This window comes from Excalfactoria chinensis, chromosome 1 (assembly GCF_039878825.1).
Source record: "Excalfactoria chinensis isolate bCotChi1 chromosome 1, bCotChi1.hap2, whole genome shotgun sequence".
Classification (NCBI taxonomy): Eukaryota; Metazoa; Chordata; class Aves; order Galliformes; family Phasianidae; genus Excalfactoria; species Excalfactoria chinensis.
Window position 1 is genome coordinate 14,002,793 of NC_092825.1, and position 14,864 is coordinate 14,017,656.

A 14,864-nucleotide genomic window follows, 5' to 3' on the forward strand; every position below is an offset into this window, starting at 1 on the left:
GGCCTGGAGGCTCTGCAAAAGTACGTAAAAACAAGGGTAGGGTGCGTTCATGCTTTGGAGAGGAGGTGAGGAAAGGATGTGCAGTAAAATGTTGTTTGGGAAGTTGCCACATCTAAGGAGGTGTGATTGGAAATAGGCAGAAAACCTCTGATTGTACACACACAATTAAGGGAGTAGCCTGAAAAACAGGTGGAGTGGGGTCATACAGAAGACAAAATGAACGAAGTCATATTGGTCCTGGAGAAAATCCTAGTGGCAGACTGCCAGGCTGGGATCTGGGCAGGGAGAAGTGACCAAAATGAACTCTTTCACATCTTAAAGTGTGGGCAGTGCCTGCTTTGCAGGCAGAAGTGACCACATTAAGACATGAGAGCAGGAAAGGTCTGGTTGTAAGCAGAAAAAAAAGCAAGTTTTCCTATTTGATGTGTGGGCTGGGAAGGGAGGAGGGAACTTTCCTGTAGGCAGTGCTAGAGCTGAAATCGACTTGCATGGGGACTGAGACTCCCTGGACCACACACTTAGTGCAGATGGAAAGACTCTGAGGTCTATGAACTTCAGGTAATCCATTTGGGTGATTCATAAGTCAGCTTGAAAGTGAGGCATTTGTTGCTCACTCATTAAGCTCATCGTGCTAGCTTATCGATAACATTATGAACAAGAAGTGTCCCTTGAAGGTCACATGATTTTGAGAATGTGCTTTCCATCTTCATCTTCTGAAAAAGCCATTTAGGCGTTACTGTAGTAGAAGGCAGGGTGAGAAGCATGTCTGGAACTTCAGAAACCCTCAAGCTTCACACTTGGAGGAACAATTGAACACTAATCCAGGGCAGGCAGCACAGAAGCAAAAGAATGAGCATTTCATTGCTCTCTGGCTGACATAAAGGCATAAAAATAAGGCATAACCCACCCAGCTGGTATTTTCTAAATATTGTGTGCTATAGGCAATGTTCTATAATGTATTTTGCTCTGCTTTCCAGCAAGTAACTTTATCACAAGCTTATGTACGCATATGCCAGCCAGGTAGTGTGATGAGCGTATGCTGCTGTTGGTGGATCGAGTTTGTTAGCAAAGGAGCTGTGTAACTCCTGAATTATTTTTCTTATTTTGCTTAAAGAAAAAAAGGATGAATGTGTATTAGATAGAGAATCTGTGACCTGTTTTATACACTCTGCATCCTTCAATGCAAATACTGTCTCTGAAATATTTATGTCTATTTTACACATCCTATAGTCATTCCTCTAATGATGTTGTTCAAAGGTTTGCTTGATTCCCACTCCATACCGGAGGGTATGCTGACAAGAAAGGCATTTTCTGCTGCTAATGAACTTTCTGTAAAGGAATTAATGTGTAGACGGCCTTAGGACTGAATTATGGCTGTTCTCTGGAGTGTCACATTGTGGGATATAATGAAGCCTTTAGCATAAAATATCTGAGAAATACTCCTGACAGCGATGCACATCCCCGAGTTGAAAAGCTTCTTATCAGCAATAAAAAGAAGATAATGCTTTGTGCTGGATGTTCTTAACCTGAGTCAGAATATGTATCTGGTGATATAATTTGAATGGGCTGTGGCTATCCAATCCATTTCAGAGTCTCTTAACAACCAGCAGGCACTGGCACAGTCACAGTGGATCAGTAGGCAACGTTTGGACCCTTGTGTTTCCATTAGGTTCTGGAACAAGTTCCATGTGCCTGCAGAGGAGCGTTTTGGCTTAGTTTCCTCTGAAAGGGGTATAATTTGAGCATGCTGCGGGTGCTCTGTGATCCAAACCAACATGTGCCAGGTGAAGATATTATGGCAGTTTTCTTCAAAATGATGCAGCTTCTCCAAACCAAACACTACTTTAGATGTGGCCTGTAAAGCTTCAGGTACAAAATATGCTGCCTGAAGTGCACTCTGCTTATACAGATCTTCAGTGTGGCATAAATGAAAGTGGCAACAGTGAAGGGAACAGATGCCCAAAGTTCGATTTGAATGGAGAACCTATATACACAGTTCCCTGATTTTGTTTGCATACTGATGATGTCTTACCACCCTTACCTATAGCTTTACTTTTCTACTGTCTTTAAGGCTGTGTGTGTTGAAGTTATGTGTTTATTTGAGAACCTGGAAGTGCTTATATCTTGAGAAGTCGATTCAGCAAACAAATTATTAGTTAATTGCAGCTAGAATAATATGCTACTATGTTGGCCACAGGTTTTTCTTCCTGGTAGTTAACTATTAAACAAATTGAGTCACAAATTTCCACAGTCTGCTTTAGTCATAGAGCTAGTTCATGAATTCAGTTCTGACAGTGCTGTGGGATGCAGGGAACCAACACATTTGTAACATATAAGAAGGCTGGGCTGGCTGTACTCCTCAAACTAGTTTATCAGAAACTGAGCAAACTGAAATAAAAGCTGGAATTTCTCAGTAAGGAATTAATGTGGAATTAGGGCACTCTTACAACTTGTTAAAAATTGTTCTTTCTTTGAAGATGTGCTTAGGTAAAATCAAGTATTACATAGAACTTTTCTGTGACAAGAAGGCTCTTGTTTCTTCCTTTACTTTCTATCATAGCAAAGGGGCTTTCCTTTCAGATAACACGTGGACTTTGGGATCCCTGCTTTCAAATTACTACTTACAGGGCTTTTGTTGTCCATACTTTTGTTGCTTTAAAAAAAATCGTGTTACAATCAATACAAGAAGTCATCAGGGTAAACTAGAAAGTCTGATTTCAAGGTGTGAAACAAATCATGCAGGTTACTCTTGTGCACCCTGTATGTACAGAAACATCCAAGGTTACAGTCTAGTTGTCAGGTTGAAGTTAAGAGGTGAACCTTCAGGGAAGGTGCTGTTGTTTGCATAAATGTTTGTGTGAGTGGGGCTGTGACACAATACTCTGGCTCAGACAGCAGGAATCTTCTTGTTTTCCTGAAAATGAGAATTTTTCAGTCAGTAAAGAATTATTTTCTTTCTTATTTTCTCTTATGCTGTTTGTATGCTCTTCTTTCTAATGATGAACTTTCAGTGACTCTTTTTGTCTCTTTTAAAACAGAATTAGACCCCAGCTAGCCAAAGAGAAGATTGAAGGATGCCATATTTGTACGTCTGTTACGCCTGGTGAGCCTCAAGTGTTCTTGGGAAAAGATAAAGCCTTCACTTTTGATTATGTGTTTAACATTGACTCACAGCAAGAAGAAATCTATGTACAATGTATAGAAAAACTGATTGAAGGTTGCTTCGAAGGCTATAATGCAACTGTCTTTGCTTATGGCCAGGTAAGCTTTACAATTTTACTGTAAGTATTTATTTTGAAATAAGCACAAACTGTTCCTTGTAATTGATCTTTCTCTTAAGTTTCACAGTGCATAAACCTGTTTTTATTGGCTTGGTTTTAACGTAAACAAGATATTCCTTAGAATACTGTTTAGGAATCTCTGTACTTAATGCTTTAGGAGACTGTGCTTAATGGCAACAGGAATGCAGCAGACACATATAAGTAGTAGGCTTGAATTAATAGTAGTAGTGAAAATAGTGTGGGTCCATATAATTCCTGAATTCACCCTTTAATGCAGGAATACAAATTAATGACTTAATCTGTTGACTTACAGAAGTAGGCTTTACTGAAATTCTTCCTGAGTGGTTCTCAATCTGTTTATAGTTTCAGATGCTTTGGGGAAGGGGATGTTTGGTATCTGTTAATAGATCCTGGAGAACTCCAGGCCTGTCTTTTTATAGGGATCAAAATCCAAAGTCTTTTCCTAGAGAATGGATACCTCCCCATCAGTAAACTGGGCACAATTTCTTAGCTCAAATGTCATTTCTTAGCTGAAATATCGTTGAGCACAGAGAATACAGTGTTGTCTTCTGAATTGTCTTTAAGGAACTTATTAAATGGAAGTTGACCTTAGCTGAATTTCAGTACTGTTAAATGTCTTATCTCAGTTTAGCTAGGTGAAGACTAGTGCTGGTGAAACAAAGCAGTTGGTAGATCCAGCTTAGTAGATTGCTTGACAACATGATGCTATCTTGTCTTGGACGTGACTTGCTAATTAAATAAAAACACCACGCTATCTTGTTTTCTATAGGACTTTGCTTTTAATTAAACTATTTTCCTGGTCAGGGTGCAACTTGTATTCTTAGATGCTGTGTATAGGTTGAGAACAGTGGTAATATTTCTTCCGAGTGGTATTCAGACATCATAATTAAGAGAACTGTTTAATTTACTTCAGTAGAGAACTACAAATGCTGATTTTACTATTAAAAAATAAAAAGCTTTAATTAGCAGTCTCATTTGGAAACATTAACTATTCTTTTGACCTCAAATGATAACTCAAGGCTGTTGTAAGCAGCTTAGGGGAAGCTTGTAGGAGAAAGCTTATGAAAGTTTGAACTGGTCCCCACCTCTGTTGTATTTGATCCATAGATGAGCTGTTGAATTCATCCAATATCTACAGTTTACACATTTTGCAAAGTGACATTTTTGTTGCACTTAGTATTGTAAAAATGACAGAAACTGTCTTTGTATTCTCTATATAGTACCAGTGTTCAGAAATCACATTTCACTGTGATAATCCATATGTTCCAGTGAGTATTACTTTTCTATTTAGACAGGTGCTGGCAAAACATATACCATGGGCACTGGATTTGATGTCAACATAACAGAAGAGGAACAGGGCATTATATCACGTGCTGTTAAGCATCTTTTTAGATGTATTGAAGAAAAGAAACAAGCTGCTATTAAACAAGGACTTCCACCTCCAGATTTTAAAGTAAACGCACAGTTCCTTGAGGTGAGTGTGATCTGTGCGTATGAATGTGTTTGTGCGTATAACTTCATGTATTTTGCAAAGCAAATGAAATGCTTTTTTTTTGGTTGCTACTTTGACCCTTCTTTTCTTTTCCCACAAGATGTTCTGAATTAATTTTCAAGATTTCAAAAGGAAATTCTATATAGTTTGTTTGCTTTGTTGTTGCGTTTTGTTTTTTTTTTTAACTTATGAAAAGAGCCTTTTTATCTTATTCTAATTATCATAGCAGCTTTCTTTACAGGGCTATTTTGAAGTGTAGAAATAATTACGGTAGCTGTCATTTATCCTGTTCTATAGCACACATTTATTCGTGGGGGCTACTGCTGTTGCTTGTCTGTTATTCTTCATGAAACTTTCAAAGCAAGAAATCAGTAATGCTTTACATCTTGAACCATGCGTAGCCTGTTTGTGTAACTTTCCCATAGCCTTCTTCAGCCTTCAAAATCTGTTCTTGGTCAATTCCTTTAATGAAACAAGAAACTTAGCATAAAATACTTTGTGATTCTCGGTCGCTTAGAACTGGGCTTCTGAGTCACTGCTGCTTCTTCCAATAGGCTCAGAGAAATCCCAAGTCAGTGGTGCAGAAAAGCAGTTCCCTTTGTTCTGGTAGGCACAGCTACTAATGAGAGGCTGTAACTCATGAACGTTCTTTTGCAGCAGACATTGGTTTAAGTTCAAGGAAAGACTGGATGTTGTGTTCAGGGACATGGTTTAGTGGGAGCTAATGGTAATAGGTGAATGAGTGGACTGGATGATCTTTTAGGTCTTTTCCAACCTTGATGATTCTATGATTCTAAGTCTTAATTCTTTTATGTTGTGACTTCTTCTAATATATCTATCTTCTAGATTGATTGCTTTGAGTATAACATTCATGTTCTCTACCAACATATAAAATCTGACACTTAAATGATATTGACAGGAAGAATCGATTACAGGAAGAGTTTGTTTAAATGTGTAGTATTTACTTCAGTATTTCACAACTTTGTCAACTGTGGGGGGGGGAAAAAAGCATCACCACATGTCTCTTAGGTAATACAAAAGATTAAGCCATGGGTTTTATTATTGCTGAAGTAAACTAGGTCTTCCAGTATTCTGTACCTGTAGGTGTTCTAAAGATTAACTGCACTGATTTGTCTCTGCTAACCTTAAGCAGAGATCTTAGACCCTCTAGCTACTATTTGCCTAGAGAGAATTCTGACCTTGGGAAAAGACAGTGGAAATGCTGTTCTGTTCTCTCTCAATTTGAACACGAGGAACTGCAATGTTATTTCTGCTTAGGCAGCTGCAGTAGTAGTAGTGTAAGGGATAGCAGCAGTACCGTTTAAATGTTGTTTCTGAATTCTTTCTGGTTGTCTGCATTATGTCTTAAAACAATGAAACATTGCAAATGTGACTGCGGAAATCCCAAAATACAGACTGGTAGTTGAATGTTACAATGTAAAGGTACAAGTTGCTGCAATGCTGTAATCCTGATTTGTAACCATGCCAACACGTTTCAGATGAAATGTATGTGCCTGTGCCAGGAACAGTCCTGTTTCTCTTAAATTCAGTGACATACAGACTTGCACACACTGTGTGTGAAAGGGACATGGGGTTACTGTGGTAAAAGGGAGAGAGAAAATGAGAAAAGGTGTGGTGGAAGAAGTGCAGGTGGTGTGAGTTTGAAGAGCTTGGAGGAAGGTGCAGCCAATTGAACCAACAGAACAGAAAGTGTCTGCTCTTACCAAGGCCCACCAGGTAATTCTCTCAAGTCTGACTGTGTGAAGGAAGCTGCTGATTTTTTTAGGGTGGCATATCAGTAAGATGTGCAGATTTGGAACTGTTCCATCTGTCATGCTATTGTCACTGTAAGTGTGTTTTTCACAGCATCCTTCATTGAAAGCCTTGGCATACGGTGGATAGAACCTTCTGCGTGTGCCATGCTCATATTTATCAATCTTTGGAGGAATTCTTTTCTATCATAATATACTTTTATTTATTTATTTATTTATTGCCTTTTTTTTCTCCTCAGCTTTACAATGAAGAAATTCTTGATCTCTTTGATACCACTCGTGATATTGATGCAAAGAATAAAAAATCAAATATTAAAATACATGAAGATTCAGCTGGAGGAATTTATACAGTGGGAGTTACAACCAGGACTGTGAATGGAGAATCAGAGGTGACCATTGAAAATAAAGTTCTCTGTAGCATACTGAATGTGTTCTAAATATGCTACCTGTATGTTTTGCTAAACGTCGTTATATCTTTCACGCTTCATTCTTTCTTTTGATCCTGATGCAGTAGCGGTTGTAACACTGCACAAAACTTAATTCTGAAGAAACCTTCAACAAACAAAAAGGAAGCAAATATAGTTACCATTCTGTTCAACGAGCAAATAAAATAGGGATTACACTTGCTAACATCAACTTTCTGCCTCTTAGACAATTCGGGTACAAGCTGAGTTGAAATTTCCCTTTGTTCTCTGTAGACTCTAATATAACGTCTAATATCAATGTTCCCTTAATTCCAGAAACAGACATTTCCCAGTGGAATAACACTGTTTGCAAACGAAGTTTTGAGTTCTGTAAATCTAATCTCCCAAATCTTATATGTTACTTTTTCCCATGGCAGGAAATCTTTGCATGATGACTGATGTGAGGTAAACTGCCATTCAAAAGTGTCCATGCATTGCAAATCTGGTATAGTGTCATTGTACTATATGTTTTTGTACAGAAGTTGTATATTTTTGCCAGAGATTAATGGAAGATTGCCATGTTATTACCAGGAGGCAGTAAAAAGAGGAGTACAAATATTTAAATGGTTTCTTTTAAAACCAAACAACCACGAAAACCCCTTATTGAAAAATCTTACTATTTTTTGCATATAGGAATTGAAATGATAGCAGGGAGGAAAAAGCTTACTTGTATCTAAACCAATGTAGTAGGTGTTACAGAAGCATGTTTTGTTTAAATTGCAAGCCATGCAATGTCCTTCTTTGTCTGTTTTCCAGATGATGCAGTGCTTGAAGCTGGGGGCTTTGTCTCGAACCACGGCCAGTACTCAGATGAATGTTCAGAGCTCACGGTCGCATGCTATCTTTACTATACATCTATGTCAAACCAGAGTTTGTCCTGCTTTTAACACTGTATGTGTCTTTGCTGTGATTATATTATTTGCTGGCTTCACTTTAACCATTATTCAGAATGCGAATATTCTTTTGGCAGCAATTGGCATTTGAATTGCACTGACTAAAGATGCTACAGTCATCATCGTGCTCAATGAATTTGCTAAGCATTATAATAATTTGATTTAATCTGAGCATATGTAACCATCTTCTAGCCAGAGGCAACAATAAATTGCAGCCTCTTACATGAACCTGCCCATTCTCCTCTAGCATTTTCTTCAGTATTTTGTTGCAACATACCCCAGACACCAAGTTAAAATATAATTTGTTTTTAATTGGAAAAGTGTTTTTAAGTATCTTATCAGTTAGTGGGCTCAAGGTTGCAGTCAGCTAACAGAAAGTGCTGGGAATTCCAGCTGAAGTTCTGATTTCCAGCAAGGAGCAAGAAAAAAAAAGCATAGAATTACAGAATCACAGAATCACCCGGGTTGGAAGGGACCTCAAGGATCATGTAGTTCCAACCCCCCTGCCTAGCAGGGCCACCAAACATACACACCCACTAGATCAGGTTGCCCAGGGCCCTGTCCAACCTGGCCTTGAACACCTCCAAGGACGGGGCATCCACAACCTCCCTGGGCAGCCTGTTCCAGGGCCTAACCACTCTCCTAGTAAAGAACTTCCCCCTAACATCCAACCTAATTCTGATTATTAGTGTTTTTATTTTAGATATATCTGTTCATTGTTTAGATGCATTGTAACTTTATGCAGTTATTTCATTGAACTCCTGAGTATGTAGGTACGTAGATAATGTTACGTGTTTTTAAGCACACAGAACAGTATATTGGATTTGTAATACTTTTTTGGGGGTGGGTTCATTCTTTTATTTTTAACGCTAAAAATAATCATTTGCAGGCAAAATGAGGTTACTCTCTGGTCCTTTGTGGTACGTAGACCTGCTTTGTTCCCTTGTTAGTAGCACTTCTTCATGTACTGCACATCAGAACTGTGGACCTGGTGGTGTGGGCAGCTGTCTCCTCACTTGAAGAGGCACTGTCAGGGCATCCAAATCACTGTGTGGTGGCAGTGTCAGCTTGGAGGCTGTGCTTGAAGCTGTCCATGTGGCTCACTGCCTGTCTCACCAAGGGGTATCACAGAGCAACCTGCCTGCTGTGGGCACTCTTCAGCAGCTGGGATGTTCCAGCACAGAGCCCTGCAGGACTCTCCTCTGGCCGTGCCTGGTTTGTGAGAGGCTGGCAAGAAGAGGGGGAGCAGGCCACTGCATTCTGTCTTGTGACAGGCTGTGTTTGGGAGTGTGAGCGGGATGGTGTCAATGCCTGGATTAGGACACTTGGATGCTGACTCACAGCTGGGAGGGTAGCACCCTTGCCTTTCCCTGCAGCATTCAGGAGAGCAGAGGCTGGACCTGTAAACACTGCCAGAATACAGATTTATACAAATCCTTTATGGGTGGCAGAGAGAGATCCTGCTCAGGTTTCCATTGCTGCTGCCTCCTGTAGCGTAAGTTTTGGGAGTCTTTTATTATGTGGACAGCAGCTTCTCTGTGGCTGCTGGCACTGTGCTGGTGTTCTCTGGGGTGGATGACCTGGGCACCCACATGCTGCTCTTCATGTCATGCTTCTCAGGGCTGTCTGGAAATATATTTGATTTTGCTGAGCAAGTGAGAGTGGAAAGGATGCATGACTCCTTACTTTAAAGGGCTGGGAAATGTCAAAATAGCCAAAGTGGTGCAGTCTTGTGGATGCAGCACAAGTTCACATTCTCTTCTGAAGCTGCTACAAAAGGAGTTGGCTTAAGAAGCACAAAATGTATAGCTGCTGTGAGAGTGGCTTGGTCTGTAACCGTGTATTCTGCTCCTTGCAAGGGCAGAGGGAGCAGTTGGTTGGATAATCGAGGGCATTGCCACAGAATACTTTATTATTATTATTATTTTTAAAGAATTAAAACTCAACAGAGCAAAAGTGATTATGGGGAATCAGAGAAGCATAAAATCAAAGTAACTTCAACTTGTTTGGCAGGTTTGTGAACTAAGTGGGTCTGTAATTTTGAGTGGTAATAATATAACCAATTCATTTACTATTTTGTGAACAACTTTTTATTCCCCCAAAAACCAATTGTAGGCCTTACTTAGAAATAATAGATATTGACTAGCATCTAGAGCTGGGTCTTAAAGACTGATATGTTAGTAGGTATTACTGAAACAGGTTTTCTCGGGAAATGCTGTTGCTATTATACGAGAATTAGTAAATAAGGAAGAGAGAGAGACAAGACAAAAAGCTATTCCTGTAAATAATTGTTGATTGAACTTTGTGGTAGACTAATGTAAAGATTCTTACCAAGCTTTGTGGATTCTTCTTCATTTCAGGACAACACCACTGATAACAGGATATTATCTGAATCTTCTGAGATGAATGAGTTTGAAACTCTTACTGCTAAGTTCCATTTTGTTGACCTAGCAGGATCTGAAAGGTTAAAGCGAACAGGAGCTACGGGAGAAAGGGCAAAAGAAGGCATTTCCATCAACTGCGGACTAGTAAGAATTTGCAATTTGTTTCCATGGGTTTTTGCTACAGTCTGTATTTCTCAAACACTTGCTTGTGATAATCTCTGAAGTTAGAAATGCATCAAGTGCAGAATGAGGCCTGTAGCATAAGATGTAACAGTACATATTGATTCTTACCAAGGTCCAGCTTGCTCACTTTTCTGGGTTGCACTAGACCCTAAGTAGAAAGTTGTAGTGCTTACAGTTGTTGTGTAATATAGTTAGTTACTCCAACTTTTAAAATACTCTGTGGAGTTCCTTTCACTTTTTAAAGTCCATCAAGACTCAAACAATTGGAGAAAACTGCAAGTTGCTTGCAAGCAGCACAGACATGGAAAGCATGGACGATGGGCAAGTTTAACTGATGACTAAGTGCTGTTTCTATGTTACTGTTATGGAATGTAGTGTAAAACAACCCTAGGCAAAACATTTCCAAGTGGAAAAATGTTCTAATTGATAGCACTGCTTCATGTTTATTTTTATTATTATCTGCATACTGTCTCTTTATGCATTTTTTTAAATTAGTTATTAATTGTTGTACTTAATTATGAGCACATGTGAAAAGTAGAACTTGTGATTATCAGTAAAGATTATGGTTTTGCACCTTTGTTTTTAGCTACTTGGCTGTGTGTAGGCTCTGTGCAGTTCCTCTCTGAAGACTCAATAACACAAGTTCATTTCATGTTTGGAAACATATTTAAATTTATTTTTTTTCCTGGTTTAGTGGATGCTATCAGGGTTCAACAGGAACTTCATTGGTGATTCTCTTACTATCAGGATAGTGGTTATGTTTTGTAACTAGTGGAATAGAATTCCCTTCAGTTTTGTCCTTGGCATAAGCACAGAATCGATAGAAATTTAGGGTCTTATTGAAATAAATGTATCCTCAAGAAACTGAGATACAGAATGTCCAAGGGTGAAAATGGAAGTGGCTGAAGTAGTGTTTTATGTAGACATAAAACCTTCTTTTTCCCTGAATTCCACCCCTCAGCTTTGGGAAACACAGGAAAAAATTGGTATAAGCAGTTCTGAACATTTATAGGATCATAGAATTACCCAGGTTGGAAAAGACCTTGAAGATCATCAAGTCCAACCGCAGCCTAACCAGTACCCCATCTCTAAAAAAACCTCTGCTAAATCATATCCCTGAGTACCACATCCAAACGGCTCTTAAACACATCCAGGGATGGTGATTCAACCACCTCCCTGGGGAGCCTATTCCAGTACCTAACTACCCTTTCTGTAAAGAAGTTCTTCCTAATATCCAACCTAAACTTGCCCTGGTGCAACTTGAGGCCATTTCCCCTCGTCCTGTCATTTGTCACTAGTGAGAAGAGACCTGCCCCACTCTCACTGTAAGAACCTTTCAGGTACTGGAAGAGCGCAATAAGGTCTCCTCTCAGTCTCCTTTTTCCTGACTAAACAGCCCCAGCTTCCTTAGCCTCTCCTCGTAGGGCTGATTCTCCAAGCCCTTCACGAACCTCGTTACCCTTCTCTGGACCTGAAAGTGGAAAGTGGAGTACATGCGTTTCTGTCATCGTTGGATGCAGTAAAACCATTTTCAAGATTGTATTAAGAATCAATTGTGCAGGATGCCACCTAGAGGAGTGTATTTTAATTTGCATTGTGAATAATTCTGTTAAAATATGTGGAGTTGAGCATTAAAAATAACTTTACAGGCAGATGCTTGGCTGTTTGTAAACATGAAGTAACCCATTTTTAGTAGTGCGAATGCCATCGACTACATAATTTAAAGCCTTAAATACTTGAACTAATTTGCATTTGAAGATTTATATCCATAGAGCAGTAAATTCTGTTTATCATATTAATGCTCTGAATATTATTCTAAACTATCATAGAGCAGCTTGGTAAAAAACATTTTTGAAAGAATATGGCTACTGTTAGGGGCATAGATGGGCTTTAATAGACATTGAAACTCAATGTTTGTTACAAGGAATCCTAGGATCCTTAGAGATGTACAGAACCTTTAAAGGTCATCTCATCCTGCTCCCTTGCAATGCACAGGGGCAGCTAGAGCTCAGTCAGGTACTCAGAACCTCATCCAGCCTGACCTTGAAAGTCTCCAGGGATGGGCTTCTACCACATCTGTGGGCAACCTGTGCCAGTGCTTCACTACTCTCACTATAAAAGACTTTTTCCTTATATCTAACCTAAATCTACCCTCTTTCATGAAGTAGTTCTAACTTTAGTTTGTGACTGATGTGAGATATCCATAGACAGTGCACGCTATTGTGCTAAGCTCTTTTCTCCTGAGGATACAAGACTGCAAGTCATTTGATTCACTGTTAGCATGGAATTTGTAAACCGTACAACATAAAAAGCATTCATAAATATTTGTTTAGTATGTTAACTTTCATGGGTGTCCTTTTTCTTCCACAGTTCATGATCTCAGCTTTTAACTTATTTTTAAACAAATCTACTCAGGAATTAGGTCTGACTTCTGTGTTATGTGATTTGGTGTTTTATAGCTGGCACTTGGCAATGTGATAAGTGCACTGGGAGATAAAAGTAAGAAGGCAACTCATGTACCATACAGAGATTCAAAGCTTACCAGATTACTTCAAGATTCTCTTGGGGGAAACAGGTATGAAAACATTCTACGTGCTTCATTTTTAATGAAATGAGTGAGTACGTGATCTTCCAGAAGTAAAATAACCCTTAAACCTATTACCATGGTAGAAACAATAAATCTCTCCTGGAAGGAGGCTCCAAAAAAAAAAGTTACTGTCATAACAGAAAATGATGGCAATGCAAGGAAAATTGTAAGGCTTTTTGCATATTCTTTTCATTGGTGCTATAGCTTTGCTAAACACAAGGCTTTGAGTTGTTTTCAAGTTATTGTTTCCAGGCAAATGGTAAGTGTTACAGCATTATTAATCACAGCATAACTTAAAGCTTTCTGCTTCAAGCAGAGATTTTTTTAATTGCTTTTTGCCCCCCTAGCTTAATTGCTAAACCATATTGACATTTGATGTGTTGCAGTGTAGTAACATACAGGAAGTGACTCTGTCTTTCCTTAATGCTGAAAAATACTTTACAATGTGAAGTTGTAAAAAAAATGAAATGAAACAAAATAAAAACAACATCCTCCCCCCCCCAAAAAAAAAGAAACCTAAAACCATACCAGAATTTTCTCTGGAGAGCTTTATCTGATTATTGCTATTTAAACTTCTTAATCTGAAACTTTAAGTTAAGAGATATCCTTTTCTTGAAACTTTTTGTCACTCATTTCCCTTCAGTCTTATGACTTATCTGCATGCGGTTATCCCATTATTTTTCTTAGAAATGTGTGATACTAATAACTGGGTAATATTTCTGCAGCCAAGCCTCGACCATAACTGACATCAGTCGCTGTGGAGGTGACTGCTTTGCATTCAAGGGAATTAATGCCCAAGCTTGGGCATTAATGTTACTTGCACTTGCTTGTATTTATTTTTGTAAATGCATTTCATATTTTGAAGTCCTCATACCTGCTGGCTTCTGATGAAGCTGGGCCTCGTAAGAGCTGTATGAAGGCTTAAGACAAAGATTTTGCAGATCAGATGGCACAGCTAAGACTGAGTGCCCTTGTGGACATTGCCTTATTTTCTTGCCTGCTCTGATTGCCATGAGCAGGAGTTTGGTGTGGTCAGTGTCAGGTTCCATGCACAAAGTACCTTTGTTCAACAAGGCAGCTCAGCACATGTGCTGCCATCTCTTAGCATGGCCACCTATCTCAGGATATTATGTACATGTCCAACTGTCTGATGGTGAATTAGCACCTAATAATAATAATAATAATAATCACTAGAACTGTTCTTGTGAAGCTGCTCCATGTGTGTGCTCTGCAGAGATGAGGAAGAGAGGCTTGGGCTCTGGAAAGTTTGAGCAAACGTGCAATGTGAGCATGTAGAAATACAAAATCTAGTGTGGCTGAATACATTTTAGTAAGATAGTGTGTTTATTCATCTATTTAGCGTGATATGGCTGACTGCTGTCTTTAAGAGGGTGAAAGTGTTCTGTTTCACAGAAGAACAGGGAGAAAAAGAACAGAGGAGTGATTTAACTTCAGTTAACTTCAGTTAACTTGAGCAGCCTGCAGCATTGCAGTGTGAGAATAGCAGAGAGACAGCCAAAGTGAGTAAAATAAAGGCTGTGATGTTCATTAGTGTTTAAGGGAAGAAGGAACCCAGTAGTATGGGGGAAAATAATCAGGAAAGATTAAGTATGTATCTCTAAGCCATTTCTGGAAATAACTGTTTACAAAAAAATTTCTTGACTAATAATATATCAAATGCAGTAGTTAATGGTCATTTTTGTAATGCACTTTTACTGAAACACTACTTTCACTCAAACCATTTTCCTCTTTTGTAGCTCAATTGCTCCCTCTCGTGTGCTTCAGGA

At 39.0% G+C, this 14,864-nt stretch overlaps 1 protein-coding gene across 4 annotated transcripts in view; it reads left to right on the forward strand.

The window, feature by feature from the left end:
• KIF21A (kinesin family member 21A) overlaps positions 1-14,864 on the forward strand; it is an 82,306-nt gene that overhangs the window by 25,172 nt on the left and 42,270 nt on the right. For all 4 annotated transcript variants that reach the window (XM_072326367.1, XM_072326369.1, XM_072326368.1 and 1 more), the window contains exons 2-7: positions 3,039-3,261; positions 4,594-4,776; positions 6,806-6,955; positions 7,787-7,921; positions 10,284-10,451; positions 12,950-13,065. In XM_072326367.1, coding sequence (XP_072182468.1) covers positions 3,039-3,261; positions 4,594-4,776; positions 6,806-6,955; positions 7,787-7,921; positions 10,284-10,451; positions 12,950-13,065 — 975 coding nt within the window. The remainder of the gene's footprint in view (positions 1-3,038; positions 3,262-4,593; positions 4,777-6,805; positions 6,956-7,786; positions 7,922-10,283; positions 10,452-12,949; positions 13,066-14,864) is intronic.